At 32.9% G+C, this 27,070-nt stretch overlaps 1 protein-coding gene and 1 pseudogene across 2 annotated transcripts; both read right to left on the reverse strand.

Annotated features, from left to right (window-relative positions):
* Window positions 1-1,731: 1,731 nt before the first annotated feature.
* Window positions 1,732-6,501, reverse strand: LOC110779790 (uncharacterized; annotated as a pseudogene).
* A 2,300-nt stretch (window positions 6,502-8,801) lies between these two features.
* On the reverse strand, window positions 8,802-26,899 carry LOC110799917 (LEC14B protein). Of its 2 annotated transcripts, none has more exons than XM_022005188.2 (10): window positions 26,741-26,899; window positions 25,795-26,327; window positions 25,550-25,669; window positions 25,323-25,400; window positions 20,668-20,844; window positions 18,890-18,967; window positions 13,901-14,076; window positions 12,085-12,243; window positions 10,095-10,152; window positions 8,802-9,318 (listed from the first exon to the last, which is right to left on the reverse strand). In XM_022005188.2, the coding sequence occupies exons 2-10, from the start codon at window positions 26,227-26,229 to the stop codon at window positions 9,127-9,129; spliced, it is 1,473 nt and encodes a 490-aa protein (XP_021860880.1). In that variant the 5' UTR covers window positions 26,230-26,327; window positions 26,741-26,899; the 3' UTR covers window positions 8,802-9,126. The 2 variants fall into 2 exon arrangements, with proteins under 2 accessions (XP_021860880.1, XP_021860882.1); XM_022005190.2 differs by having other exon boundaries at window positions 25,795-26,324; window positions 26,741-26,874.
* Between the last annotated feature and the right edge of the window lie 171 nt (window positions 26,900-27,070).

The raw sequence follows: 27,070 nt of genomic DNA on the forward strand, positions 1-27,070 counted from the left end.
TTATTTATTATTTATTATTTATTATTTATTATTTATTATTTATTATTTATTATTTATTATTTATTATTTATTATTTATTATTTATTATTTATTATTTATTATTTATTATTTATTATTTATTATTTATTATTTATTATTTATTATTTATTATTTATTATTTATTATTTATTATTTATTATTTATTATTTATTATTATTATTTATTATTTATTATTTATTATTTATTATTTATTATTTATTATTTATTATTTATTATTTATTATTTATTATTTATTATTATTATTTATTATTTATTATTATTATTTATTATTATTATTATTATTTATTATTTATTATTTATTATTTATTATTTATTATTTATTATTTATTATTATTATTTATTATTTATTATTTATTATTTATTATTTATTATTTATTATTATTATTTATTATTTATTATTTATTATTTATTATTTATTATTTATTATTTATTATTTATTATTTATTATTTATTATTTATTATTTATTATTTATTATTTATTATTTATTATTTATTATTTATTATTTATTATTATTATTTATTATTTATTATTTATTATTTATTATTATTATTATTTATTATTTATTATTTATTATTTATTATTTATTATTTATTATTTATTATTTATTATTTATTATTTATTATTTATTATTTATTATTTATTATTATTATTTATTATTTATTATTTATTATTTATTATTTATTATTATTATTTATTATTTAATTTATTATTTATTATTTATTATTTATTATTTAGTATTATTATTATTATTTATTATTTATTATTTATTATTTATTATTTATTATTATTATTTATTATTTATTATTTATTATTTATTATTTATTATTTATTATTTATTATTATTATTTTTATTATTATTATATTATTATTTATTATTTATTATTTATTATTTATCATTTATTATTTATCATTTATTATTTATTATTTATTTCGGTAATATATTATGTTAAGTTCAGTTCAGTTCAGTTCAGTTCAGGAGCATTCAGTTCAGTGCAGTTCAGTTCAGTTCAGCTCTAAAGAACAGGGCCTTAGCATTAAATGTAAATTTGGACTAAGAACATATTTTCCTTCAAATTGAAGCTTCACTTAAGCATTTGACTAAATTTTATACTTTCCAATAAAATTTTAAGTACAAATGTATAATAATAATTTCAAATATTGCAATATTTCAAATTTCTTAATTAACGTTAAAAACTCCAAATGGAAAAACGTTATGGGAAAGAGGGAGTATTAATTAAGCACCGATTATTCGGAGGAAGGCGAGACACTGCTTTAATCACTAATTCATGCAAAAGCATAGAAACCATAATTTCACGAATTAACTTCAAGCTCAATTAAATGTTTAGAATTACAAAATTTTGATCGTTAGTTAAATTTGTTTCAAATGAAAAAGATGTTGTATTATATGACAAATAAGTAAGAATAATTTAAGAATAATAAGTTTAAATTCTCTAATTAAAATTCTAGGATTCATAAATCATAATCTCAAATTAATTTCAAAAGAGATTTAAGAAAGAACTTAAGCTAATCATATACTTAATAGTGAACTAAAGCCGCATAAAACCAGGATTGTTACGATCGATTTTTGAACCCTTTCCTCATCAACAAACCATTCGTCATACAACTAAGTTACATTCCTGAAAAAACAAATACAACTACACATGCGGGAATACATGAAAAAGTGATAAAAATTGTAAAACTAATGTGATAGAAAAAAAGATAATAGAGAACAGGGCCGGTCCTGAGAATTTAAGGGCCCTAGGCGAAGTTGGAAAAAAGGGCCCCCTTAATAAAAAAAAAGACCAATTTTTTTTTCCGCAATCAACATAATACTACATTATTATAAACTTAGTTTTGCAAACAATTTATTCCAAAAAATGACGATTATCTATTTTCCCCATCATTCAACTCTTATCAAAGCATAAAAACCGATATCTTCGAGCATTTTGAGATGCAAAATCATTTATGATCACGTCCACATCAATGTTTTCCAACATATTCTTCTCAATTGATAAAGTTGCCAAACCATTTAGCCTGTCTTGTGACATTGTTGACCGCAAGTAGGTCTTTATTAACTTCAGTTTTGAAAAACTTCTTTCGGCTGATGCAACGGTCACAGGCACTGTCAATAATATCCGGTAAGCAATCGCCGCGTTTGGATAACAATCTGCACAATTAATAAATTTCATAATTTCAATGGCAGACATTGTTTCATTTGGCAAAGTTAACTGCAACACTTTTAATTCAGAGAAAAGATCATCAACATCAATATCCGATAAATTGTTAAAAGAAAAGGTAGAGTGAAATTTAACACAACATGATCTCAACTCATTGTCATCACATGAATTTAACTGTTTCGAATCATATAAAAATCCAAAAATACCTTCAAATACCTTAAGTTCCTCAAACCTGTTTTTCAAAGAAGTAATTGCCATATCAACAACAACAAGAAAATAATTGACCCTAAATAATTCTTCTGGTGACTGATTTTCTTCTTCATCCTCATTGTTCTCTCCAAAATGTCTTTTTTTAATAACACGACGTTTTGTTGGAAAGTCAGGCTCAACATTCATTTCAATTGCAACACTTTTAGCAAGATCCAAACTTTTTGTAAAGCCTTCCTCTCGATACTTTTCAAAATATGAAGACACATTTTTCAATTGTTTTATGGTAGCATCAAGGCACATAGACTTAGATTGCAACTTTTTGCTAACAACATTAATAGCAAATAATATATCATACCAAATGACCATACCAAGCAAAAATTCAAAACTTTTTAGGGCCTTGATCAAGCTCTCCGCTTCACTTTTTCCCAGTGCATCCTTACCACTAGAGTCAAATAATTCTTTCAAAGCCAACATTATTTTGGGACATTGAAATCTAATAGCTTTAACACTCTCAATTCGACTCTCCCAACGAGTATTAGACAAATATTTTACAGTTAAACCAGGAACATTATCAACCAAAATTTGCCATCTCTTGGTAGATCCCGCAAACAATGAATACAAACGTTGAATGATTCCAAAAAATGAAATAGCCTTAGTACAAGAAAGTGCCATATCACCAAGAGTAAGATTAAGACTATGACAAGCACATGGCATGTATAATGCTTTAGGATTAATTTCAAGAAATTTCTTTTGAACACCTTGGTGTTTTCCTTTCATATTGGAATCATTATCATAGCCTTGGCCTCTCACATCATCAACATTAAGATCAAGAGTCTTTAAAACAGCTAGCAATTCATTAAAAAGTCCTAATCCAGATGTATCATCAACTTTCAAAAACTCCACAAAGAACTCCTCAATTTTTATTTTATTATTTGACATATTCACACAACGAATTATAAGAGTCATTTGTTCTTGATGGCTCACATCAGGAGTGCAATCAAGAATAATAGAAAAATATTTTGCCTCTTTAACAATATGAATGATAGACTTCCTAACACTTTGAGACAAAAGAGAAATAAATTCATTTTGAATTTTATGTCCAAGATAATGATGATGAATTTCATTGTTTTGAATTCGTCTCAAATGATCTTGCATTACCAAATCAAAATCCGCAATCATTTCAACTGATCCAAGATAAATTCCATTGCTATCTTGATATAATTTTTCATTGGATCCTCGAAAGGGAAGATTATGCTTAGCAAGAAATTTCACAATGGAAAATAATATATATAAAACCTGTCTCCAACGCTCTTTTTCTTTCACAATTTCTTCTTGCACGTGTTTATCAATTGTTTGATTTTTGTCTAATCTCATTCTCAATTCATTCCAAGTATTCATATTAGTCATATGCTCGGCGCTATTTTCATGTTGTTTGAGCCTTTGGCTAAGATGCTTCCAATCACTTAAGCCATCATTAGCTAGCAAGCTTAAATTAGTAGAAGATTTAAACAACTTGCAACAAAACAAAATACTTTATCAATAGGTTTGCAATAAACTAACCATTTTCGATCACTAACCTCACCATTGCTCAACTTTCTGGAATAATAAGAATATGAAAAATGCCTAAAAGATTTGTCCAATGGAAAATCAAGATTCTTCTCTCTTTGAGGCCCTTTTTCAACTAAAATATCATTCGATTTATTATCAAGATTTTCCCAATATCTTGGATCATAAATATTCAAATGCGAAATGTCTGATTCATCATCAAGAGTTACATTCGGTACATCATTAGGAACATGACCATCATTTTCATTAACCTCAACATTATCATCATTTTCATTAACTTCGACATTATCATCATTTTCATTTGAATGATCTAAATTTTCATTTGTGTTATCCAAATTCTCATTTGTATCTACCCTTTTCACCACAAATTTATCCATGGCTCCAAACTGTGATTTCATCATCTCTTCCTCTCTTTTTCTCTTTTTTTGTTTTGCACTTCCAGACAACATCTTAAATAAAATAAATAAAACAACAAGTAATATATCAATTAATCAAAGATTCAAAGAACAATAGCACCTATAAAATTCAAAGTTGGATAGAACATCCAAAAATTAAATCTCCAAAATCCAATTGCTCATCGTTTCCAATCTGTAACAAAAAGAATTGAAAACAAATTAACAAATAGAATTTTCGTAATAACAAAAATTCCAAAATCCAAATTGAAAAAAATTAACGAATAACAATTAGAAAAGGTTAGAAACAACTCAACAACCATGATTTAATTTTAAAGATTGTTAAAACTTATTAATAGTTACAATAATTAATAACTAAAATTAAAAGAATAATAATAACTAAAATTCATTGTCAATTAACAGTTAGAATTGAAAAACAATTAACAGTTAGAATAATAATAAGTTAATAACTAAAACGAATTAAAAACCAATTAACAGTGAGAATAAAATTTTCAAATTGAAATAAAAGAATTAAAACTGAAATTAAAATAATATAATTTCAATTAAAAGAATAAAACAATCAAGAACTTCAATCAGTGATTTGGAAATCACTCAATCAGAATTAGTGAATTACCTCCAGAAGCTTGACAAACTGACTGTCGCACAGTCGCACACTCGGCCACTCGCACAGTCGCACCTCCCTCTGCCCGTCTGCCGCACCACTTCGCGTTGCGCCGCCGACTGTCTCCACCTCTGCCGCCTCGCGTTCCGCCGCCGGCCGCCGCGAGTTTAGACAAAAAAAGAAAAAAATCGATTGAAACAAACACAATCAGAATTGCTAACAGAAATAAGGGATGGGAGAAGTATTGAGGATTGATGAATAATTCCCTTTGCCCCTCTATATATCTTGATAAAAATATTTCCGTTGCCATTGTTTTAATTAGAAAGCTTGAAAATTGAAAGTTTGAAATTAGGGAATTGGAGAAGAAAATGTGAATCAATTATTCAATTAATTGATTTGATATAAGAACTACTGAATAACTGAATTATTTGAACGAATTCAAAGAATTTGATGAATAAAGGAAGGAAGGAAGTTCAAAAAATAGAAAAGAGGAAGGTGAAGATTTCGCGGAAATCAGAGAGTTCCGAGGAGGTTATTTTTTGGAAATAGTTCCGTGATTTTAGCATTGAAAATTATAACTGACATTTTTGTGATATTTTGGTGGTATTCTGTGATTTTTTTCTTTTACATTGCACTAAATATAGCACGCTAATAACTAATTTTTTTTTTTGGGCCCCCTTTTTGCTTGGGCCCTAGGCGGTCGCACTCCCGGCCTACCCCCTAGGGCCGGGCCTGATAGAGAAGCTTCAATTTTGAAAAACCCATACAAGGAAAAACATCCAATAAGAAAACACAAAAATAGCAACAAGAAAGTTAGGGCGACTATCTGAAATTGGATAAATTGATAGAACAACATTCTTTCAGCGACTTCTGAAATAGATAAAATGGCAGAGCGAGGCATGGTAAATATAATCTTCTATGTACTCTCATGGACCTGAGTTTATTAGTGCCACTTTCAGATGCATCTGCATTTTGCCAAATGAACATTATTTGTAAGAAATATGAACCCGATTTTAAACAAAAAGTAATTTGTGTATCCTCTAGCTTGCTTTGTTGCAACTTAATTCCTTTTGTTCAAATCAAAACCCACCAATAAATTGTACAAGCATTTGATGGTTAACAAATAAATTAGGATTGCCACAACTTAAAAAATTCTTGTTGGGTATAAATTTTGTAAACCTAATGCCAAATTTCTAAGAAAATTCTAAAATTTTGCTTCACGTTTTCCAATCTTTATCTATGATTTTCCCTGTTTCTTTTTACTGACAAAATTTGATAATTTAGATACAATAATACTAAGAATTGATTGCTTTCTCTCTTTATTTTATATATATGCCAAAAAACAACCAATAAAATATAAATCTTACCAAAATAAATTCAGTACAAATATTGCAAATATATTGTAATGATTATTGAACACAATGCTACATTTGCCTTGGGTTTTTTTTACATTAGAGTGACAATAATTAATATTTTTACTTTTAGTAATTGTATAAATTTGTTTGCCTGAATGGATTTCTCTAATGAATCCACATCCCTATTTATAGGGCTCATAAAGAATAGGTTTCATCTAGCCTAGAACTTTTCCATCTTAGAGTGTTCTACTAATATCTACAAAATTCTGTACACTCCTTCCCTATATTGTTTCTCAACTTTTCTAAACAATTCCTAACAACTAAGTATATGCAAGAGTTCACTAGAGAACTCTCCTTAGAGGTTAATTTCATCAAACATGCTCCTTCTTACTCAAGAGAAGTTTCCTCAAAGTTCCAGGCCCATCAGAGCCGGAGCCCATTTAGGTCCTAAAACGACCCATTAATATGTTTTTACAACTTAGGTGTTCGATCACCTGAAATCTGCAACCTTTTCAAAACAAATGTTTGTCACATTATGGGGGGGAGGTTTACAAAATAATTTAACGCTATTTTTCTTATGAAATTTAGTGAAATACTAGATTTAAAGCCCGTGCGATGCACGGGTTAAATATATTTATTTTTGTTTGTGAGATTTATTTTTTAACTTTACCTTGATGAATTCATATGAGAATCAATTACGTGTGTCTTTTTATCACAATACATAACTACTTAACATATGATTGATTTGATAACATTTGTAATTCTATTTTATTATTTTAAACGGGATAAATTATCTTTTTCTCTTATTATTATCTTTTATCGGGTCTTTTTTTTATTATTATTATTATACAAATAATTTTAATAATGCATATTGAATTGTTTGTTCATATATGTCTATTATATTTGAATATATTATTTTATTTTATGTAAATTTTGGTTTTATTGTTAACAATTATCCAATCGTATAGCTTAGTTACCTATTGCATGTGTGTTTATACACCCGTAATACGCTTAAGGAAATGCAAATCATCATTGTGATGCACTGATAATTTTTTTGGAATCTCTAAAATCATCATTGTGGTGATGCACTGATTTTTTTTTGGAATCTCTAAAATCACCGCAAATGACTTGCTCGGTGTTGTCATCCTTCTCATCAATCGAAAAATACGTTATCCTTCAATACCAACTTCCTATATACTCTTGATCGAATTACATGAGAAGTTAAGTTTATATATAAACCAATAAAAAAATTCCAGTGCATCAAAATGATGATTCCACTAATTGCAGGTGTTAAATAATCCAAAGTAAAAGAATGATTTTGACCACAAAAAAAAGACAATAATACATCGTGAAAATTTTGAGATCACACCTAAATAAATTAGGATAAAAAAGCAAATAGCACATGCATATATGATTGTAACCGGTAATTCAAAAAATTGTAATTCCAAAACAAAAACTCAATAAGTCGATATACAATTATATTTTAAGTGAATATCCAAACATACCAAATATTTACCAGATTATGTACAATTATCTCAATTTCACGCTCATCTTCTGTAGTTTTCTATGAAGTTCTCGCATAATCCTCGATCGTCCGAATCTAATCTAATATATATACTTTGTATTTTGTATGTGATACGGAGTGTACTGTATTGAACAACCTGGAACGAAAAGAAGAATATCAATCAACAAAAGTTTTGCCATATCATTGTACATATAATAAGCAAGCAAGTTACATAATGTGATGGTGGTTTTATAGCGTGGTGTGGTTCCACAATTGAGATAATCACAGATCATCTTCTTTCCCAAGGCATGTTTGATTAATCTTTATTGGTTTAGATATATATAGATCATCAACAAAAAAATACCGTATATTGAAAGCTGATAATTATAGTTATCTTTTTTTAATTTGCAAATTTTTATCTTTTGTTTATTTTTTAAATATTATCTTTTTACAAAATTTATCTTTTTGTTTGTTGGACTCAGATTTGTAAACGGATAATAAACTATTTCAAAAGTTATTTTTTCATTTTTATTTGTATCTAATATTTATTTTAAATTACACTTAATGACATGGCAATCCTATGTGGCACTCCAAAATCTCTCCAAAAAACTCCCCTTTATATATATATATTAGATTACTTTTAAGTTTGGTGATTTTGTGAATTGTTACCTTTAAAAAAAAATACGAAGCTCTTACCCGATCCTACGTGGACGGTACCATGAAAACTAGTTTTTAAACCAATTCAAATTGGGAATTAGTTTTCGATTTAGCTATTTGTAGGAAAATCGTTTATAAATTTAGTGTGCACCAAGTCCATTTAAGAAGTAACCTATGTGGAAGTAACCTATGTTAAATACTTCGGAAAGGTTTGAGCAAAAAGAAGAAAAAAAGTAAGCCAAAATGAAACAGATTCTTTGTTTTTGTGAAGAATGAAATTAGGTGCGCACGAATAACTGTTTTTTTACATAACCCTTGTCTTGAAAGTATGGCCACAAACATCCTCCACTCGAAAAAGAATAATTGTACAAATTACAAGAATTCTATTACAAGGAAATGGGAATCATTACATAATCATTTCTTATTTGGTGAGGTCTGAGGTATGTCCTATTTCAAAGATTACAAGTATAATTAATTACACTTAATCTACACCTTAAGTACATTATTAGTGCACCAAGGATAAATGCTGTATGTCGAACACGAAATCGTGTAGGCATCATTCCCAATTTGTTGAGTGGTGAGCACTGGAGGTGGACCTGTAAATCACATATGCCGTCTCCATAATTCTCTTTCTTCGCTTGGAGGTGCAGGCGTTTCATCACTCCCGGGAAATTCCCACTTTAAAATACTACCGTCCCAAGACGAGCTAACAAGCATCGGGTAACTAGGGTGCCAATTGCAGTCTCTCACTGCCGACATATGATGATCAAGCTTTGCTACAATTGACCCGCTTACCTGGTCAAAGACCAAAAAACAAGTACACAATCTAGTTAAGGGATATTCATTTACTACATTCAAACAGAGATACTTATTAGTTAACCTCAAATTTGACTGAATTTTCTTTAAACTATTTCACCACCAAGTGCATTTCGAATCATTGTAGTATTATCATTCGCGGTTCAATGCCAGAATAAAGTGTTCTTGATGTGTATCTTAAAAGCTGCATTTTAATTCTTTACATACTCTACTAAACAGCTAGACTGCTACATAAGAGATACTCCGTACTGTACAACCAAAATTAACAAGTTTCCTACAAGGTAATAATCCTAAAATTCCTAATAAATAACCCCACTGCATCCAATGAGACTCCGCCTACACGAGGTAAGTGAGGGACGGGGTAAGTGCGGGTCAAATGTGCACAGCTTACCCCTAGTCCTATACACAAATAGAGCTGCTATTATTATTAGACCCTTGATTTCAGATGGTTGACAGCTTATAGCTTCAGAGAAAACAACTAGCAATGTCACATGAAATTCATTCAGCAATTTTAATGTAGGTAATTGTTTGGCCAACTTCCTAACATTTATATTTTAGAAACATAGCCAAACAGACCCTAAGCTCAGATTGTCAGTTACGGAGTACATTTTCCTGTATGTCGATTTAACTAATTAGAATTCTGTATGCCGGGGGGGGGGGGGGGGGGGGTAGATATATGACATATCTTGGAAAGCATAAAAACAACCAGGGAACAACACAAAAATTAGGGCCCAAAATCATAGATAGATGCATACCAAGTCATATATATACACACTCCCATCGCTTGAACCTGTGTAGATGTACTTCTGTCCACTGAAAAGAGAATGCCAATTGTTAGATCAGAAATACGAAGTATCTTTTAGTAACAATAAAACAGTGCTTAGAATATTTAAATGTAAAAATAATGCAAGTCAAAAGAATATAAAATACTACGAACAAGTTCCCCACATTTAACCTGAAGCTTTTTGGCTCCGTGTGAAGCAATTTTACTGAATATGATGTTAAAACTATTTAAACACAGGCGATCAAGTATATTCCTTAACTTGCTATGCAAACCCCTTTAATGGTTTCGTCATGATTTCACTTTTATTTGGTAGCTAAACATAGCCAATTCAAGTTAAATTCTCCATTCTTGATGAGTTCTAGAAAAGAATGATATCTTATGTTAATGTGTTTGGTTCAATACCACCCCCCTGGTTTTTTAGAAAATTCAATAACAGGTTTATTATTACCACACAGTCTTTGTTGAAGTTCTCTAAACAAGCCTTAGTTCTCTAAAACTTTCCAAAGAAAAACTCCTTTGAGTTGTTTTTCAATTACTGAGAAACCTATCACATGGTTTCTTAGAAGATCAAGAAAATCCTTCAGTTCATCACATAACAAATTCGAAGTGTTCAAGGAAACATCAAAGAACTTGTGTTGCCAGTAGATTTATGTGTTGATTTAAAATTATGAAGATGATGATATACTTCGTATTAACCTCTGCAATACTTCGTATTAATCTCTGCAAATGTTTTTTTCACCTTGTTGAGTCTGATTACTCTGATCTATATTCCTATGACAATACTACAATAGATGAAAGTAGGATTGCTTGCGGCAATTCACTCAGTTAAAGAGAATTTGGTGTAGCCGACTAGGAACTATCACACCAGTAGAAAAGAGGCTGATTAAAGTCAACTGAGCAAGTCGATGACAAGGCAAGGTTGGCGGTTCAACCTTCCAAAGCTGTAAGCAAAAGTGGGGGATTGGCAATGTCAAGGGATTTGCTTCAAGTGTAGAACAGAACAACATTCACTTCATTTTCATCAAAAGTAACCCAGAACAGTTGTCATATTCTTACTTCTACAAATAATTTTTGCCATTTATACTATAAGGAAAAAACTCTAAGCCATGAGCTCCAGTTATTGCAGTCTTGTGCACAAACATCTCAGGATGTCATTCCATAAGAAATCCTGTAGGGTAACTGGGTGATGAAGGGAGACGAAGAAGAGGGACTACATCTCCTTTTTTCTGGGTGATTAAGAAAAAAGGACACAAATAAGATCTGCACATCCCTCATTTTCATCCCAGCAAAGGAGGAAATTAACTAGATATCCTATGTCTAGCATACCTGTCAAGTTTACACCTACAGTACTCCACAGGTTATATACAACAATGACCGTTGTCAAGAGCTGAACTCTTTAAGACTTTGGAGCAGTGACCGCTTATCCCACACAATTTTGTGACAATGTGGTTGATAGAAACTTGTTCTCCTAATGGACACAAATGTTTTAAGAGTAGACAACACAAATCTTCTGAGGTTATGCAGACTGAATAAGAATTTGTCAGTTGTTGCATTGATATTTAAAGCTGACAAATTGTAATGCATATATATGACATAATATCAAATAAAAAGGTTCAGAAAATATGGGAATGGTGGGAATAACAGAAAATGTAATCTGATGCAGGTCAATTACCATGGTTGGATAGAAAGTAACAATCTTGTTTTCTTCTAAGGAGAGCAGAGAGGTGAGGGAATCTAGAAACACCATTAATCTCCTATCTAAGACTGCTGTCTGGAGCAGCAAGAAGTGCCTTACTGTTAAACTCTCCTTAGATACTAGAAAAATACTACTATTTCTAGAATGCTAGCTGTATGTTGATGACAAAGAAAAAAGTTCATGAAATTACTTGGTCATAACAGGGAGCACATAGATAGATAGTTCGGCTCATAGCTTAGAAGTTAGACATCAGCATTGAACTCACCAAAATTCTGGAGAAAAATAGCAACGGATTAGCGTACGCAAGACTGAATGTCCTTCATATGTGGCTACTGATTGATCATTTGGATGTCTTAAATTTCTTGCCTGCTCTGGATAGTCCATCCATCTGTAATCCCATTCATAATTCCTAGGAGCAAGGTCACTGGCAGATAGAAGGTGCGTGTCAAAATGACATCATAAACAGGTTACAGTGCAAATAACCATAATGATATATGATATCCAGCTATCCACAAGAACAAAAACAGGGAAACTAGTTCTTTAAGAGAAAAAAAGGAACATGGTGAAAGAGACATGAAAGGAAAGGAAGGAAACCTTTCAGTGTTAGCACATTGTATGATAATCAGTCATTTTCATATTAATGTACAGTCATACTAGATTGTAGTGTAAGCAAGCTATCATTTTTAACTAGCCAAATAATTTTGCTTCCTGTTAGTCAAATTACTAGGATGGAAACATCCATTACAGTAGGCCGAATTTAAACAAAAAAAATAGTATTTTCCAACCCGAAGTTGATAAGAATCCATTACTTCCCCGGTTTCACTAAGACCGCAAGATTTGCTTTTGGCTTATCTTTTAAGGGATGTGTAATTAGAATGGATCCATGTCCCCGAACCCCGTATTATTACGCTTTCTTTCTCTCTCCACTAGTAGCCCCCAAGTCCTAATATAAGATTACAAGATACAAAATACTTCACCACCCCAATTTTGAGAAGAATCCTTCCAAAATATTAAAAAACGACTCAAATCAATTTCAAACAATAAATTAATCAAATCTTTCAACTGTAGATCAGCCAAATAGCTTCAATAGAGGCCATCATGAATGCATTTTGTATTGTGATTAAGATCACATGGGTGTCACTCCAATCTTTACGTCGGGGGAAAAAGATGTATCCAATCTCTCACCAACCACAACCACAACCACACTCACACGATAATGATCTATCAAAACTCGACTCTCGTCTATATAAAAAGGTCATCCAATGTCGCTCAACCTACATTTGCGTTTTCTCATATGGGAAGCTTGTCTATAAACTTACCTATGGTCTTGATTTTCCATTTCAAAGAGGTGAAATATGTACAACGTATCATAAGGACTTTGAACTTATGCTAGGGTAATAAGGTAGAAACAATGAAATTTAGGGAACATGGTTCCTACGATCATAATAGTTGGAGAAAGCCCAACCAACACTCGAATGACAAAAACCAAATACATGAGTAAATTGCCACTTATCAACTCAAATAATGTCATTTGTATTTCCTATTTCTTTTTTTTTCCTATGAGAAAGATCTCTGGTTTAGTTATGACGATTTATGACTTTCTCCTTGATGTCAACTTTCATTTCTTTTCACAATATTTCAACTGTTCATTTTCCAAAAAATCACACCATATTTCAAATGTTTTTAACTATATCATAATTTGTTCGAGTAGCATAACGTTACAAATCAAAATACTTGGCAATAGGACTCCACTTATCAAAACACAGACTCACGACTATGCCATTGGCTTGTAATGTAAGGTTTTTAGGGAAGTTATATACATTAGAGAGACTAGAAAACTCGAATGTACTTCTTGAAGAATGACGTGAAACTCTAACTTCCATCATGCCTTGAAGCAATTTATGTACATCTATATTGTAGAGTTGATACTACTACAACACTTTTACTATAACTTCAAAATGGTCAGAGAATCCAAAACAGTCACAACATACATAACATGATGAATATAGCGTATCACTTATTTGACATTTTTTTCAACTATAATTTCTTGATAAAAAAAGAGAGGAACAAAGTTTACATACCATGTGACATTAGAGGACATCTTTCTAACATCCCAGAGCTTTATGCTCTGATCTTTACTATTTGAGATGAAATAGCGACCATCTCCTCGGCTATCAATAAATGTTATTCCTTCTAAATGTCCTGTCATGATACCAGCAGCCTTCCCACTTGCAATGAGGCATCGTCTGTCCCACACCTACGATTCCTCACATCTCATAGTTTGTTGGGTAGTAAACAAGGTGATAAATATACATAACTATTCACATAATAAGTCAATACAAGTATTAGACACATTTAATTCCATACTATTTTAGATTCATGCATCCAGCATTATAATGTATACTTCGTATATGTGAGACTGTGACCATAAAATATAATGGGATAACTATTTTACCTTCAAGAACAAACATATTAGAAAAATTTAATTGTTAGGCATAACATGTTTCTGCTGGTAATATAAAGGGATTTTATCAGATGCTTAATTTTGGATTAAATTAAACTTATAGAACTATAATTCTAATAATAGAAGATTAAAAGCGGTAAGACTCTACCATTGATGTCTAACATAATTAGAACAAGCCTATTTCATACAGCATCTATTTCTTGGATAACAATGTAATTGACATACTAAATACTTGCATATGTGCAACAAATGCAACAAGCATATTCTATTGCCTATGTTCATTAATCAACCTTTCTCAACTTTACATCTTCAATTAAATCAGCTAAGAGGGATTTAACCACATATCCTTTGTTAGAAGGTTCTTAAAAGATAGTCAAGCCTTGGGAAATTTCAACTTCCTTCTAAAGACCCAGACAACTTGTGAAAAGCATTCCTGACATTGGTAGCACTTTTAGTAGAATACGAAGGTTTTTTGGGGAAATTTATTCCTACTTTTCTATATAATAAGCCAAGTTTGAAGGGGGGGTTATTCCATAAGAATTCAGGAGCATCACAGAAGAAGAATTAAGAGAAGAAGAATAAGACGCTATGAATGATGGGAGAAATCAAATTTAATCAGTCAAGCATTCGAGAGGATCGACTCTCCCAAAACTAGCTAAAGCATACGTTTCAATTCTCTAATTCCCTTTCCAAATCATAACATAATTCACAACAGAACTCCCTTTGCGTTCTCTGCCGTCTCCCTCAAGCAATATGCTCCTAACCAGTGGCGGACCTTGAACGGTTTTATAAGGGGGGCCGGTAGAGAAAAATTAAGCATTATACTATGTAATTATATGATTATACACAAATTTTAGGGGGGCCATAACTAAAAATACACTACAAAATTTTTCGGCCGGGGGGGCCAGGCCCACCCCAGCCATCACAAAGATCCGCCACTGCTCCTAACATAATTTTACTGTAGTCTCCCCAATACTCTTCCCCTTCGAGTCGATGCTTAGAAATCTAGAACTAGTCTGGTTTGAAGGTAAGAAGATGAGCTATTCAACATCTGGAAAGTGCATAATTGCAGGCCATGATATTCGCAAAGTTCAGTTACAGTTTCAACAAAGCTGGAAGCGTATCGCGCAGCTCTGGGCTTGATTTATCTTTGAGGGAGGAGAGGGGGGGGGGGGTGTGATCATTTGTGATTGGGAATAGATGAAGAGCAAAAAGAATGCAGAATAATGCAGCAATAATTCACACAAAAATGAGAGAAAAAACAGTCAGACTCATTCCTATATATTTTGCTATTTAGATAATTAAGCAATGAGTTGTTTGTAGCTGTTGCTATTTTGTTTATGTTGATCTGTCTTATGTATGCTATCATTTTAAATGATGCCACTAATAATTAACTGTAAGAATAATGGTATGTGAGGATGGGATTGACGGTAGGTCAATAGTACAATGAAGGTATTGTGTATATACTATAATATATAGCACCTTCGTTGAGTTTTACCCAAAAGATTGAATTTTACAGCCCGTGCCTTCATTGTATTTTTGACATACAGTCAGTCCCATCCACATATTCCATTCTGACAGCTAATGGTTAGTGACTCCATTTACAATGATGTCATACATAAGACAAATCAACAGAAACAAAATAGAAACAGCTAGCCTACAAACAGTCATTGGTTAATTATCTAAATCACAAAATATCTAGGAAGGAAAGTGGGTTGATTATGATCATGGTCTTCTTTCTCAACAATAGAGTTACTAAAGGATTATTTACTAACACAGTAGGCCAAGACCGAACTTTAGGTCTAAAGGTTTCGAATACTCTTAAGGGCCCTGGGAGATTCAGCGCATAGAAGGTAAGGGACCATATCCTAGCCACCTAGGAGGTTTACAACATAGCATTAAAGGAACTGAATGTTTTCTATTCTAAGGAATCTTGTCCTCTTGCCATTCTCATAATATATAAAAATGCATTTTGCGTACCAGAAAATAAGTACACCCTCTGTTCCAGAATACTCGCAACACTTGCCTTTTTCGGCCTTTTCTGAATACTTGCAACACTTCTATTTTTGGTAAGGGACCACGCTTATTTTATTATTTATTCCTCCCCTATGGTCCCCTCTGATAATTAGTAGGTTGTGCAACAATAAATAAAACATGATACCCCCTAAACACCCCCCTCACACCAACAAAAGTAAAGGACCCATGTCCTTGTGAAACAATAAAAAAAATACCCCACTAACCCACTTGCAACTTAGTTTATTCACTTCCTTGTATATTCAACTCTCCTCCTAAAACTACGTGCCCAATCAAGTCAACTGTTGCGAGTATTCCTGAAAGGAGGGAGTATACCTCACTATCTAAGTTTCATGTGTCTGCAGATTTTTCTCATACCATGAGGTGGTCTTTCATTGTAATTAAGGTAGGGTAGTTTAAACTCTAACACACTAAACTAAAAACTGGCATATTATTCTATAACGGGTAATATAAACTCATAACAAAATTTTGGCCTATTATTTGGAGATGAAGAGTGTATACTATATGCAACTCTTTTATAGAGAAACTCTCTAAATTATAATCCTCGCATTTCCAATGTAAAGCATAGACGTATAAAACTCAATTTCAGAAATCCTTCCATCATCAATTCTGCTCATACCATGAGGTGGTCTTTCGTTGTAATTTAGGTAGGGATAATTTAAACTCTAACACACTAAACTAAAAAGTGGCATATTATTCTAAAACGGGTCATATAAACTCATAACAGAATTTTGGCCTGTTATTTGGAGATGAAGAGAGTATAAATATATGCAACTTTTTTTAGAGAAAATCTCTAAGTTATAATCCTCGCATTTCCAATGCAAAACACAGAAGTATAGAACTCAATTTCAGAAATCCTTCCATCATCAAATAGTTTAGCAAATTGCTTCGGCAACCGAGCCCAACCCATATCTTTTCAGTGACACATTAAGAAAACCAAGGTTAACCTAAGTAAGAGGCTAAGAACATTCTGTCACAGAGAAGGGATCCAGTAAGATAATATCCCCTTATGGTGTGATTATAAGAAGTATACAAAAATAAAACCCACCCCTGTGAGACCTTTGGTAGATTTAGAACAGTCTTTCGGAGCTGGACAACTAGCTTTTATGTGTTCTCATTATTACCCCAGTTCTGTTGCAATTGAAGCCTTTGAAAAGGGTTTCAAAAGACAAACATTTTCTGAAGCAGAGGTCACTGGTTTGTAAATCACAATGAAAGTGGCCACTTCTATGAGCTCAGGACAGTTCAGCACTCTATAACTATACTAAAACACAAGTACCAAGAATGTAGGCTGACACATGCCGCTCTCTCATTAAAAAAATCCCGCCCATCTGCCCACTTCTAAATAAAACAGTTTAATCATTGAATAGCTAAGATTGATTACAATATTACAATTGGCTACTATATTCAATATGATTTAGAATCAAATGTTATGTCTACGAACTATAACTTATTGTTCTACTGTATTATTCAAATAAGACAATAGAATTGTTTCTTCAATGAGATCTTACATATATATAAGTCTCACAAGTCAAAATACTAGTTGAATGATAAAACAACATTAACTTGGTAGAATAATATGATATCTGATTCCAAAATCATACTCCGTGTTTTATTTTATTTATTTATGTAACCCCTTTCCAGAAGGGGGTAGTTTTCTTGGTTCTACCGACTTCTAAGATATTCTGTTTTGGCAAACATATTTTACCATCTCCATTTTTCCCACAATAAGTATACTTTTCCACTACTTCTCCCTTACTTTACCCACCTTTTTCTTACACCCACCCACCATTTTACTACCTCTCTTTTACTTTTTCCACATTTTTCTTACACCCACTCACCGATCCTAGAAACAAGAGTGCAATAATTGGACAAAAAAAAAACAGGAGTAATAAATATAGTAGTCAACCTTAGATATTTCATGACAAAATTTCTTAATTTAGGAGTGGGCAACTAGAGGGGATTTTTTTAATGAGAGGGCTGCATGTGTCCGCTAAGCTTTTAGGTAGTTGTGTTTTAGTATAGTTATAAGATTTAAATAAAGATGTACAAACTAGTGCAATTGCACGGGCACCATACTAGTGTGTAAGAAAACTTGAGGTGCACCGAGGCGATAGGGGTCCTGCTAGCTGCTACGGAAGGGCGTGCCTCACTTCATCACTGGTGTGAAAAAGAAAGTTTTGGACCTCAGCCTCGGGTACACTTAAGGTGCACCTCTTTGGGAGCTCTCCGCCTAGCAATTGAGACTTTAGAAACATTTCAATAGCAGATTTAGGGTTGTTTATTTGGTGGATTTGGGTGCTCTAGCCTCTAGGTTGGTTGGATTGGGCTCGATACATTTTAGATATTAACTTACCTCCATTAAATCAGAGTGTAACTATTCTAGTTACACCCACCTGTTGGGTTAACCGCAGTCAACTTTTGAAGTTCGTTTTTTGCTTTAATTATCCTTTTGTTTCTCTTTTTTAAGTTTGAGCTTTAGTGCATTATTACTAGGTTCTTCACTGAGATAGAGAGGCAAATTATTTGCATCTTACCGTTTATAAAAATATTTAAAGGGCACATTGTTTACCTTGCAATAACTGTCATCACTTCCAGAAAATATGAGATGCCCACCTTCATCAGCAAAACAAACAGTGTTCACGTCTGACTGCACAAACAATAAAAAAATTATTGTTTCCTTAGATTTCATTAAAACTGTACTAGAAACATGGGTAAATAGATATTTTGTCCAAAATGATTCAAAACTGCAACTTGCCACATAAAAAGTTACTGATCAAGTGACATACAGATCTTAATTATACAGGTGGAGCATATAATTATTTGATCTTGTATAACTGTAACCAATCTCTTCGTGATAAAAATAAGTTGGTCTCAATTTGTCTAGATTCAGCTATATACCAAAATAAAAGGGAATCTGTTAAATAATACTTCGTATTGATCTACTTGAAATAGCTTCCATTTAGATTCTAAGCAAGATTGGTCACAAGTCCTTTTTAAGCAAATCAGTATAATTGCACCCTAACTTTCAGAAGACAAAGAGTCTGCTTAACTTCCAGTTAGTGTTTTCCAAAGTACATACTAAAATGGATACAAAGGCTCTATACACTAACGGCCTGTTTGGTAGCCGGTAATAAATGGTGGGAATGAGAAGTAATCTAAATGTTATTTGAGAAAGATAACATTATAATGTCCATGGTAATGAAACTTTATTTCACACTTAGTGTTTTTCTTCATAAATTTGCGTTCTCATCCAATACCACTCCCTAAATGGTAATGGATGGTAATGAAAATTTATGAAGAAAAAATGGATAATTTTGAGTGAACTAGCATTACCATTGGAATGGATATTGATTTCATTACAAATTTACATACAAATCCATTCCCATTGACACCATTTATGACCAGCTACCATATAGGTCAAAATTGGTTTGTTATTGGTAAAGTTGCTATTTTTTCTTTTTGCTTTTAGCTAGTCGACTTATCTAGCTAGTTCTCTAGGGAAGGGTGTTGGGGTGGGATGATTACTAGTAATAACACATTCATACCAAAAATGAGTACATATCATCCATATAAGTACAATTAAGTTTGGACAACAAGTTGGAAAAGAACCCCGAACATAAAACCCTGTTCACTTCCCTCTATGTAGTTCACTGAACCAACCTCATATCTTCACAGTTTTGCTACCTTTTTTGATATTTTTCCTTTTTATATATATAAAAATAAACACATATTGCCTCATATCTTTCATGCATTTGCTTTTTTTTTCATAAGAAGAAATTAACTCATATGCAATGAGCATAGGGTGGATTGTTTGGGTGTTTTGATCATAGACAGTACTCTGCGTTAGCCCACTGCCTCACGTAGTAGGGACATGTAATCCATTTCATCACCATGCCATCAACAAATAAAAAGAAGATAACATTGAAACACCCAAATCATACACCCATAACAAGTTAATAACTCCAATCCTTTTGGCCAATATAGATAACATAGTTTGTCACGTCTAATCATTTTAACAGCTGTGTCAGTCTGGTTGAAATCTATAAGCAATCTTCAATGCGAAACCAGGTACGAAACTGCCATTTTGATTAGAAATAAATGTTAATAGTTTGTCTATTGTCAAAATGATCAGGAATCAATGTGCATTTGGTCCAGAATCTTTAATTCTTGAAAACCATGGCTGCAGTTAACGGTGTTCACTTACGTCATTAAAACAAATTAACACCAAAATCATGAAACCTGTCATTGCCAAATAAAGAAACAAATGGATGCTTAACGAACTGAGTAAATTATACAGAGCAACCTTGAAAAAGAAAAAAGAAAAAAGAAAAACAGAGAAGTGCATACAGTGTGAGCTGATATTCCGAGGGAAAGCTTATTAGCCTCAAGATCATAAACATATATTGCACCGTCACTACTTCCAGCCACAAGTTCTCGACCATCTGTTGAGAATTTCACAGAGAAGATACCAAATCCGTAGCGAGCGTCCCCATACCCCGAGAAATCCAAACCATCGTGGATGTCCTGCACAACATAAGTTTACATGCCAAATGATTATTTTGTCTTAAAATACCATATACAACTATACAAGTATGTCAAGGAAACAGTTCAAGATATGACAAGAGTAACCATACTTCATATTTCAGGTAGAATTTTTTGTTAACTAAAATATGGCTTATAAGACCACTGCATTATAATAAGACTGAGGGTCTGTTCTACTCAAACTTCGACTAATGTGATCTGAACTTATCTTAACTGAAATTCTTTGAACTTCTTTCGTCTGAAAACTTACTTTGCATATGAAATTATCTTTTTCCTAACCTAATCTGACTCATTGTTATTTGAACTTGTTTTGTCAGAAATAAGTCAAATAGAACAAGACCTTTGGAATATACGAGGGGAAAGAATGAAAGTATTCTTTGATTTCTCCTCCATTATCTCCAAATCTTAATTACAGAAGTTACCTTTTTCTATCAAATTCAAAATAACCACTTGGACCAATAATCTATCAAATTCAAAATAACCACTTGGACCTATAATTTGACATCCTAAAATAGAGAATATGTGGGCATTTGATAAGTCAATTTTATTACAATTTTGGGCTTTCTCATAAAATTCCTCTCCCCAATCTCCTTTTATTCCTTTTGTATCCTTCTTTTGGAATCATACCCAACTTACGGAAATTATTTTGGCACACCAAATGTTGATTTTGGCACACCTACTGTGAGAGAACAGTTTTTTGTGCTCAATTCACATGTTGTGCCAGAATCAATAATATGGTGTGCCAAAATCAATTTCCCCCAACTTAGGGTTAGAAACATAGACTTATAAGATTAAAATATCTAAATGATATTTAGCTATCAAATGTTTGTATTAGTAGAACATACAGTAGCCTAACCAATAACTAAAACGGTACCTATGATTTTCTACCATAAGTAGCTCCATAGCAAACTAAATTTTCTAGGCTCCGTCATATTCCAAATTTCCAATCATCCTTATTATACCATTTGTGCACTAAGACACCCCCTACTAATATTTTTGAAAGCGTGTAGTGATTTGATAAAGTCAATAGTATACAAACTCACAACGTTGTAACAGTTGGTGTAACTAATATTGTTTCTCTCTTTAACTATCTTAAAACTTACGAACTAGATTTCATACAATCCTTATTCGATTGTTGACACCTTACTTTGAAAAGCCTAAAATGGTAAGTAATATGTGCAACGCATAGGGTAAAGGCCTACGTTACCCTTAGCTCTTTTATTGACCTCCATACTTCTAATAACCATTACCGCATGTTTGGTAGGTAGTAATAAATTGTGATACGAATGAGTTTGTATGTAAGTGTTAAAGGAAAGTCGTATGATTTTCCATGGTAATGCTAAGAAAAACATTAGTCTGGGGATGGGGCCGCATTGTACACATTTTGATGATACTTTCTTTGCAAAGTTACACTCAAATTCATCTCATAACCACCACTTATTACAACCTATCGAACACGTTAAGCTATGGTATACAAGCAAAGGAAAGGCTTTCCCATCCTCTCCCTAACTCCACTACCAATGATAAACCACTCTAAATAGATCCCTTGAAGATCCAAGATTCCATTTCCTTCACCCTCTTCCCATTGAGTTAACTCGACATCCTCCTTAACTAGACCAAGAGCCTAAGCCCCAACTTAACCTCTAAACACGCTTCTTCAAACTCAAACCCTAACTTGACATGTAAACCCCTTCCCAATAATCTCCCTGGGTTTCACCAGCCAACGATTCAAGCCAGAACACGATGATCTAATTTAATTTTTCTTTAGATTTGTACTTTTTATATTTCCTCAAGGAAGAAAAAGGCATAATGGTAGGAGCAGCTTTGTTGATTTATTTATCATATATTCATATGCATCACTTAAAACTTAAAGTAACAGTTAAGGTGGACTAAACATCAAAACTAAGAGGCTTATCAATTAAATTTGGATAAAAAAAAACCATTACATTTTCATTTTGGTGCAGACATATTAGCATAATAGAGTCCCCTTCCCCCTCCTTGAGTTAGCCACTATCATATCACTGGCTGTTTACCTCTTGGACCAGCTAGCTAACCTCGCCACTTCAAGGATACTCTTTCATCTCCCACATACTATCTACTATTTATCTCTCTTTTCTTATGGAAGGTCTTTCCTTTCTATGATCTCACTTTTAGGGCCTCATAGTACACTGCTTCATCATCCTTTCCTCCAATGAAAGTTTGGTATCCATTTGATTTCATTTCTACTCACATTTAAAAAAACATAACTTTTCTACACCTCTCTTCCATTGTATTTCAGTCACATTGAATTTAAGCATGGGTGTTTTTTGCTTCTGTATTTAGCATCCCTTTAGACCCATACTAATGGGGCTTCCCACGGGATCTCACTCTCTAATATTCAGAAACATCAGGGATTTGACAGGTGTTCTAGTGTCTTCTTAAGTTCTTAGTCTTTGAAGGATTGCTGATGTTCTCTGTTTGTATTATCCTCTTTTTAGGTGTTGAACATACATATTCTTTATCTAATAAGTCATCTTCTGTTGATACTCGTACCAATGTTTTCCTTTGCAAAACTGCTCAAGCAATAGAAGAAGGGTGCTACTTTATTGCCAAATTAAAGGCTTATATGCCTAAATAGGACATACTACCAGACTGAAAACAGTAACAATGCTGACATACTGCACATTCCATTAACTCACAACCTTCTACCTTAAATACTTGTACATTTCTATTTTGGTGTGAGAAAATCTGAAGCATAAGTCTATGAATTGGTCTTTAATTCAGCACAATATCGACATACTGCACATTCAGTCAACCTCATAAAGTCATAACTTTAATCTGGAATTGAGAGTTATACAAACAGGTTTCAACAAGAGAAATCTCCTCAGGTGTACCCTTATCAATCCCCCAAGCCTCTGAAAAACAATTTCAGCCATAGGATCCAAAAGCTAACTACACAGGTTTAGGAAAGCAATGCACTATGGCTGTGTCAAAAACCCACAAAACCTATGAAATAAGGTTCATATTGTTAAAACTGGTTTCTAAATATACGCTTCTCCCCTGTAAATTTGAGTTCCAACTCCCAAGAGTAGCACCGCCAGAAACAAAAATGAGCACGTTCTAGAACTGCCCATGCGCCATTGTACTGCCTTAGTGCCTTACACAAAACTATCTTTCTTTCTTCCATAATCCATATTTCAAACAAACTGCTATTCATTTAAAAGTTCAATCACCCAAATATGGTGATCTTGAGGCATCTAATTAAGGCATTCGTATGCATACTCTTGCAAATAGATGCTACATGTCCTGAAATAAGAGTCAGCCTCCAAAAGTACACAGTGAGGACACTGCATAATATCCTTGACAAATAAAAACTGTTAAGGTTGCTCATGTTTTTCTCGGTTTTACTTGAAAGGGTACTTCCTTGTACCACTTTAAGTGATATGATTTCTACTTTTTGGTCTCCTAATGTATACAATATAGAGCAAGGAAACTAGAAACTTAGGCAACATTGACAACACAGAACATTTGCTTTTATTTCCCTCGCTTCTATAGCTTTGATTCCCCTGTTACTCTACAAGAATATTTTAAGTATACAAACATTATCTTAGGTGTATAATGCGCTTCTCTAAAGAATTTATCACAGCCATGTTACACACTCTTTCCCCCAATGATCTACACGGTTTTACAAATCACACATATTAAGAATTTTATCAACTCAAAATATTTGACATCTTTTCTCCGGTTAATGCAAGTTAAGAACATAAAATGAACTACGACACTTCATTTTGAAAGCTTCTTCTCATTGTTTCTTATTAACCAATTATTGATACGCACTATAACAAGGCGTATATATAACGTCAGTAGGGGGGATGTGGGAATTATTACTTTCAGTATTGGAAATATATTTCCCCACCACCGCCAATCCTCCTCAGAAAATACATTAACCCCCAAATAATGGTAATAATACCGTCATCCCTCCCTCGTTACACCATCACTAACTCATTCCATCTACCACCGACATGACCATTTTCATTCTCTTTATTTTGTCTTATTAGTACCCCATTAATTCATTTTCTCCAGTCCAAGCATCCCCTCATAAGGATTCCCTTGAAGGGCCATGGATTTTTACAGCAAATAAATCTCTCATTTTGTAATAGATACTTCTGAACGAACAACTGGCTATGGTGGCAAGCATCCTCATTAGAAATGACATGCACAAAAGATTCTTGTGGAAGCTTACATGAGATGAGCTGGTTAAGAGCTAAATGTGGTAGAAGCAGATTACAAATGACATTCACAAAAAGCTCCTGTGTTACCTATTTTCCGCAAAAACGATATTTTGGAACGCACTTCTTTCAGCTTTTATACCACAAATTGTTAAAATCCAAACACTAGTACACGCATTTCACCATACGTTAAAAAGAAAATGTATATATAGGTCTCCTAAGAGCAGAAAATTTGAGGAATAAGATCCATACAGTTACATTCGCAAGAGACTCAGTAGCCGCAGATCCAATACCAACAATATGTACAAGAGGTGACATGCTGGAATATACCTGCAATAGCATTATATTGTCATGTCATGTCATCTCAACCGAAACAAAATCTCGTAAAAGAATCTCCCCCCCCCCCCCCCCCCCCTTCCCCGAAAATAAAAGATTGATCATTCTAGTATACTACCAACAAACAAATGACAATCACTCACAAGGTGTTGTTGATCCGGCGAAAGGGATGTGTCAGTAATTGTCCAACGCAAGCTTTTAGCCAGGATGTTCTTTTGAACTTTCCATCCCTTGTCAACATTGTATATTCTAATGTGACTTCCCTGTACAACCAAAGTGCAACCAAATTACTACAAAAGCAAATTATAACTTGGAAGTAGCCACTAAGAGTAGCGGGAAGCCAATAACTTGAAAAATCAACCGCATATCTAAGCATTCTAAGATTAACCTGAAATCCAGTAACAAAAAGAGACCCATCTGTTGAAAACTGTGATACATATGCTCGACTGCTCATCTGATCCACAAGCCAGGGTCCTTTAACAGGCACATATCGGCTAGCCACATGGCAACAGTCCGCAGAAGTGAACCTCCCTCTCCCAGAATAATTAGCCTCTCTACCAGCCAACATTGCAACCGTAGGCACACATCTCTTTCTCTTTCCCGGGTTAATCTTACTCAAATGCCCATTCGGTTTTGATTTAATTCTCGTCAGGTCAGATATCTCGTTGTCTAAACAAACCGAACTATCATCATGGGCATGGCCATAGCTACTAGGATTTGCAGTATTGCTAGCATCATAGTATTCTTCTTCGGCACCTAATTCTAATCGACTTACATATTGGCCCATTTCCCTCAAACTCGCCTCGTCCAGTCTAAAATACATACCAAATCAGCAATAACTAACTACAAATTCTGAAGCCGATAATTGACCAAACAGTATAGCCATCAGAACTACCCCCAAATTCGACAGCGGCAACACTGCTGAAAAATTTGATTGCAACCCCACATCAGAAATGATCATTATATAAATAAAACGGGTTCATTTTTTAGATAAAATTTTCTTCCATAAACATACTAATACCCCCATTATACTGCAGAAAAGGGATCTTTGTTAAATTTTAATTGCAATAATTTTGGCAACTTCACTACCCAGAAATTAAAACTCAAACAATCAGCCATACATGGTACCATTACAGTATTACCTATTGATTATAATCTGTAAAGCAACTGCAAGTTCAATTTCATGGAATTGAAGGCAATAAAAGTAACCCAACCAGAAAAGGTAGATAATTTACCATTTTAATTGATATAAACTTAGATAAAATGGAAAATGCTCGTTAATTGCGAAGCAACTTAAGTACAGAAAAGCAGTAAAATACAAGTGAAGAACTTACAGGGGAAATTTGATCCGTTGTTCTTGAATGTGAAGATTATTATCTCTACTCAGTCTGGAATAGGATAATCAGATAATGGATATGGAAGTCAAAGCACACATAATTTGATTATAAAAGTCAAAGTCGTGCTCAAACTCATGTTAATTGAACTCGATAGGTTACGTATGCGATTGTTTTTCCCTCTTTTTACACGGATTTTTACCGAAAGAAAATAAACTTGGGTTAAATGGACTTTTATCAATTTCAAAAATTAATTTGACGACTTTTATCCCTGAAAAAATAGAAAATGTAGTTGACTGCCTGCAACACATGTTAACGGCAAGTTGGATG

This window comes from Spinacia oleracea, chromosome 6, assembly GCF_020520425.1.
Source record: "Spinacia oleracea cultivar Varoflay chromosome 6, BTI_SOV_V1, whole genome shotgun sequence".
In the NCBI taxonomy this organism is placed as follows: Eukaryota; Viridiplantae; Streptophyta; class Magnoliopsida; order Caryophyllales; family Amaranthaceae; genus Spinacia; species Spinacia oleracea.